We start from the raw sequence: 5,935 nt of genomic DNA, 5'->3' as shown, positions 1-5,935 counted from the left end.
TATAACCTCTGCCTTGTTTTTAATGAACACTCGGCCCTACTACGCTACCGTATTTTAAAGTCCGTCATGATGGTGGTACTTGGAGAGCCAAGTTTTTTTTCTGGTGAAAAAAGTTTGAAAACCACTGATGTACAAGCGTTCAAATGGATTATTTTAAAACAAAAAACTATTTATTAGATGTGTTGATCTATTAAAAAACGGCTTGTGTTTTGTTGGCGTATTACAAACTACTACTTGATCTACCGTATGCATTTTTTTAAGTAACTAAAGTTAAAATGAGAAAACTGGTATCAAAAACATAACATTCACCTGTCAAAATGTTGAACAACAGAAACAACCAAAACATATAAACATACATAAAAAAATTATTTTATATATATATATATATATATTTATTTATATAATCCCACTTACCATTAACTAGCATCGAGTTGACCGTGGCCCAAAGTCCAAGAAAACCAAAAAGAAGTGGAATTTTCAACATTTTCAAAATCAAGCAATTAATTTAAGCTTATTAGCAGTGCTGCTGAACTTGTATGCACCCTGAGCCGAATCTTTCTATCTGATAAATCCCGCCTTTGCCTTTTATAGACCAGGTTTATGTGCGATGACACAGCAACTGTCGAGACGTGCAGAAAGACTTCCCCACCTCTGAACACACCCTCTGCCTAACACCTTCCCTGTACATGTCCATTTCCTCCTTTGTAAAGCACAGCTGCAGCACACCCAAAATGTCACGTTGTGGTGAAGCTTTACAATGGTGTAGAACAGGCCTGGGCAATTATTTTGACTCGGGGGCCACATTTAGAGAAAAAAATGTGTCTGGGGGCCGGTATATCTATTTTTAGGAACACTAATACAAAACCTCACAATAAAGTCTGACTGAATGCTATAAACGTTATGACAGACCGCCTTAAAAAACGAAATGGAATTTTACATTTTTCTATGAAGGGTAAAACACTGAATATTGACAAAATATGAACGTCACACCCCCTTTCGATCGGCACATTTTACAATCAAGTGAAACGCAACAAAAATGCAACAAACAGTGAAATATGAACGCAAAGAGTACAAAATAAACCCACCTACAATCTGATACATCTGATATATCACTAAGCTTTAGAACTTTGTTGTGAAAATCTCCTTCCGCGTCTGTGGAAACGCTTCCCGCCCAACGCTCCTTGGTGCCTCGTCTGAGCTGCTGTGACGTAGATGACCATAGTAACTAATTCATACTTGCCAACCCTCCCGGATTTTCCGGGAGACTCCCGAAATTCAGCGCTTCTCCCGAAAACCTCCCGGAAGAAATTTTCTCACGAAAATCTCCCGGAATTCAGCCGGAGCTGGAGGCCACGCCCCCTCCAGCTCCATGCGGACCTGAGTCCAGTGTGCGCACACAAGGAGACGAAGCAGAAGAACGAGACCATAGTCGAAGAGCGCAGGGGAGACACTTCTCCAGCGCCGATGTATGCTCGGGGCAACACCCTTCACCTTACCCGGCAGTGGGTCTCCACAGCGGACGACTTTAGGGTGAATGATGAGTCCAGCGATTAGTTGCAAATCTTGCTTTATTGATTGCTTGCACACAGCCAATCCAACACAAAACCAACTAGTCCTTCCCCGCACTCGCTACCGCTCCCTCTCTTCTCTCGCCCACACACTCACTGACGTCACTCACCTCACATGCTGTCACCTATTAAAGGGCCACACACGTACTCTACTCTCATAACACACAGTACAGTTAGTAGAACAACTGTGTTTTCATTACTGTGTATTTGATAGGTGCCATTGCCCCGAAATTGTATTGCATTGTACTTTCAAGTACAACAATGAGTAGATGAGTGTTATGTGTGTGTAAATGTGTAAATAAATGAACACTGAAATTCAAGTATTTATTTTATTTATATATATAAAATAAAATAAATAAATATATATATATATAGCTAGAATTCACTGAAAGTCAAGTATTTCATACATATATATACATATATATATATATATACTCGAGTTGGTGAATTCTAGCTGTAAATATACTCCTCCCCTCTTAACCACGCCCCCCGCCCCCCACCTTCCGAAATCGGAGGTCTCAAGGTTGGCAAGTATGCTAATTAGATGACCATAGTAACTAATTAGATGACCATAGTAACTAGTATATCACCCAAAAGCGCAGATTCCAACAATTCAAATACTTTGTATTGTTCAAGACTTAGAAAACATGACTGCACATCATAATGGCAGCTACACTTTCCATCTTAAACATCAAAAAAAAATATTTGGGAATGTCCGGCGGGTCAAATTGAAAAGCTTGAGGGCCGCATGTGGCCCCCGGGCCTTAAGTTGCCCAAGTCTGGTGTAGAATGTCCCCACGTCACACAGAAAAACGTTTCAAATACAGCGGTACCTCCAAAAATAAAAGTCTAAAAACAAAGAAAATGTATGACTTCCCACCAATCCATGGTCAACATTCAATACTGGTCTGTGATATTGTATTTGATGAATATAAAGTATTTCCTTCCGTGTTTCCCCAGGTGGTAAAACCCACAATGTTCTAGAGCACAGGTGTCAAACTCAAGGCCCGGGGGCCAGATATGGCCCACGACATCATTTTATCTGGCCCGCAAACACCTGGAAATGATATGTGTCAATAAAGTACTTAATATTTTCTCACAAAATTGTTTTCATTTTGTCCGTAAATATATGTATATATATGTACTGCTTTGTATATATATATATATATATATATATATATATATATATATATATATATATATATATATATATATATATATATATATATATATATATATATATATATATACATATGTATATATACATACATATATATATATATATATATATATATATATATATATATATATATATATATATATATATATATATATATATATATACAGGTAAAAGCCAGTAAATTTGAATATTTTGAAAAACTTGATTTATTTCAGTAATTGCATTCAAAAGGTGTAACTTGTACATTATATTTATTCATTGCACACAGACTGATGCATTCAAATGTTTATTTCATTTAATTTTGATGATTTGAAGTGGCAACAAATGAAAATCCAAAATTCCGTGTGTCACAAAATTAGAATATTACTTAAGGCTAATACAAAAAAGGGATTTTTAGAAATGTTGGCCAACTGAAAAGTATGAAAATGAAAAATATGAGCATGTACAATACTCAATACTTGGTTGGAGCTCCTTTTGCCTCAATTACTGCGTTAATGCGGCGTGGCATGGAGTCGATGAGTTTCTGGCACTGCTCAGGTGTTATGAGAGCCCAGGTTGCTCTGATAGTGACCTTCAACTCTTCTGCGTTTTTGGGTCTGGCATTCTGCATCTTCCTTTTCACAATACCCCACAGATTTTCTATGGGGCTAAGGTCAGGGGAGTTGGCGGGCCAATTTAGAACAGAAATACCATGGTCCGTAAACCAGGCACGGGTAGATTTTGCGCTGTGTGCAGGCGCCAAGTCCTGTTGGAACTTGAAATCTCCATCTCCATAGAGCAGGTCAGCAGCAGGAAGCATGAAGTGCTCTAAAACTTGCTGGTAGACGGCTGCGTTGACCCTGGATCTCAGGAAACAGAGTGGACCGACACCAGCAGATGACATGGCACCCCAAACTATCACCCAACCATGCAAATTTTGCATTTCCTTTGGAAATCGAGGTCCCAGAGTCTGTAGGAAGACAGGAGAGGCACAGGATCCACGTTGCCTGAAGTCTAGTGTAAAGTTTTCACCATCAGTGATGGTTTGGGGTGCCATGTCATCTGCTGGTGTCGGTCCACTCAAATTGTTTTTGAAAACTGTGGACGTTGTGTCCTCTGGAACAAAGAGGAAAAGAACCATCCGAATTGTTCAAAGTTCAAAAGCCAGCATCTGTGATGGCATGGGGGTGCATTAGTGCCCAAGGCATGGGTAACTTACACATCTGTGAAGGTACCATTAGTGCCGAAAGGTACATACAGGTTTTGGAGCAACATATGTTGCCATCCAAGCAACGTTATCATGGACGCCCCTGCTTATTTCAGCAAGACAATGCCAAGCCACGTGCTGTTTTTATTTACGAATTAGACAAGGTGCCAACTTCAATGGTTTTGGGTTTTTGTATAAATCGAATCATAACAAATGTGGTGAACAACATGATAATGAAATGACCAAATGGAAGGAACTAAAGTGATATGACGTGCGGCTATTATCAAGATGAAATGACATCTTCCTCATTGCCTCAGTCTTGCCGAGGGGACCGGGATTTCACCAGAGAGGAAACTGGCCAGTTCATTTTGAAGTCAGGGCATATTTTGCTCAACAGGCAGTTGTTTACACTGTGCAGCGTGAGTGGGTGTTGCAATTTAATGGTGACGGAGGCATCGCAGGCGTGCCGCCTCGGGCTATCGAGCATAATCAGGTTTTGGTGAAGTTGGTTTGAGTTGCTCAATACGAGCGGTGGACACTTGTCCAGTCTTGCCATCCACACCTTAGAAAGTCTCGTTATGTTACGTTAGATTAGTCCATGGAATATATCACAAACACCCTCAAAGAAGCATTGATGTATCATATTTATCCTCTTGTAAACACTCGGAATTTAACTACATAACTTAGTATTATAAATGCAACACTTTTTACTTTTCATATTCGAATAATTATATCACAATATTAGGTTCCTTCAGCACGGTTAAATGCTCTGTGACATCATCCCCAGTTTTGTGCTTATGTTTAACTTACCTATGTTTTAGGGTTTTTTTCCAGTACAGCACTGTTTACATAGTCCTGCTTCCTATGTTTCTGCCACTTGAACTCTGGTTAGAGCGCTGTTGCCCTCACCTGCCCCTTATTGACAATCAAGAGACACACCTGTTTAATGTTCCCCTCATTTATCAAGTGTCTGAGCAAACACACAAACTCTCTGAGCATTCAGTCAACCACACCTGAGCAACATTGGACGTGCACACCTGTCCCAAACATCATGATATAATAACAATATAGTCAAATGACAGCAGTAATTTCCACTCGATCGCTGGTTTTTCAAACTTTTACCAAATACCACCTAAGGAAGCACTGGGCTCTCCAGGTACCACCATAATGACCAACATTTAAATACAGTAGCGTAGTAGGCCCAAGTGTTGATTACAAACAAGTTACAGGTTTTATTTAACACGTAGATTTAATATTTTTGGTCACACAGTTTGAACAGTAACACTGTGTTTGAATTTGGTACCGGTCCGGTAACAAAATGCATTTCGATACTTTTCTAAATAAAAGGGACCACAAACAATTGCATTATTGGCTTTATTTTAACAAAAAAATCTTAGAGTACATTAAACATATGTTTCCTATAGCAATTTTGTCCTTAAATAAAATAATGAACATACAAAACATCTTGCCTTTTTGTCACGGCGCATGCGCAATCCCTCATGTCATCTGCTGCAAGCCCCTGCTCGCTCTTCCTGCATCGCGGCCACGCGCCACGGCTGCAAGCAATCTGCAATCAGCACACCTGGGTCTGATAAGGGCAGACAGCATAAAGACCAGCGTACCCGAAGATCCAGTGCCAGAACGTAGTTCCCTCCTCGTAGTAAGCATCCCTCCGCGTACTTGCTCTCTCTGTGCTTTCCCTGTGCCCGTGTCTTATGTCCTCTGTGTTCCACGCAGTGTTCCCTCTGTTTTCCCGTGATCGAGCTGTGTGCCTCGACATCCACCGGATTCTGGACTGCTTCCCTCGATCCTCGACTCCCGCTTGGACACGGACCTCCTCACCTCTCTCCAGCCCCCGACCGCTTGCTTGTCCATGGACTGCCTTCTTGCCTAGCCCCTCTGATCTGACGAAGGATTCATCCAACACGCACATACAACAACTTCATGGTCAATTCTACACATCGTCTTGCACCATTCACCTAGAGTAGCATACACACTCCA

General features: G+C 40.6%; 1 protein-coding gene across 2 annotated transcripts in view; it reads right to left on the bottom strand.

The window, feature by feature from the left end:
- The window catches only part of LOC133615923 (uncharacterized), a 14,429-nt gene extending 13,877 nt beyond the window's left edge, over positions 1 to 552 (bottom strand). Inside the window, exon 1 of one of the 2 annotated variants that reach the window (XM_072914787.1) lies at positions 415 to 552. In XM_072914787.1, the coding sequence (XP_072770888.1) occupies positions 415 to 484 (70 nt within the window). In that variant the 5' untranslated portion in view covers positions 485 to 552. The remainder of the gene's footprint in view (positions 1 to 414) is intronic. The other variant, XM_072914788.1, reaches the window with a different exon arrangement.
- Between the last annotated feature and the right edge of the window lie 5,383 nt (positions 553 to 5,935).

Source organism: Nerophis lumbriciformis, linkage group LG15, assembly GCF_033978685.3.
Source record: "Nerophis lumbriciformis linkage group LG15, RoL_Nlum_v2.1, whole genome shotgun sequence".
In the NCBI taxonomy this organism is placed as follows: domain Eukaryota; kingdom Metazoa; phylum Chordata; class Actinopteri; order Syngnathiformes; family Syngnathidae; genus Nerophis; species Nerophis lumbriciformis.
Note: the sequence above shows the minus strand (reverse complement) of the source record. Positions and strands in the feature narration are given on the sequence as shown.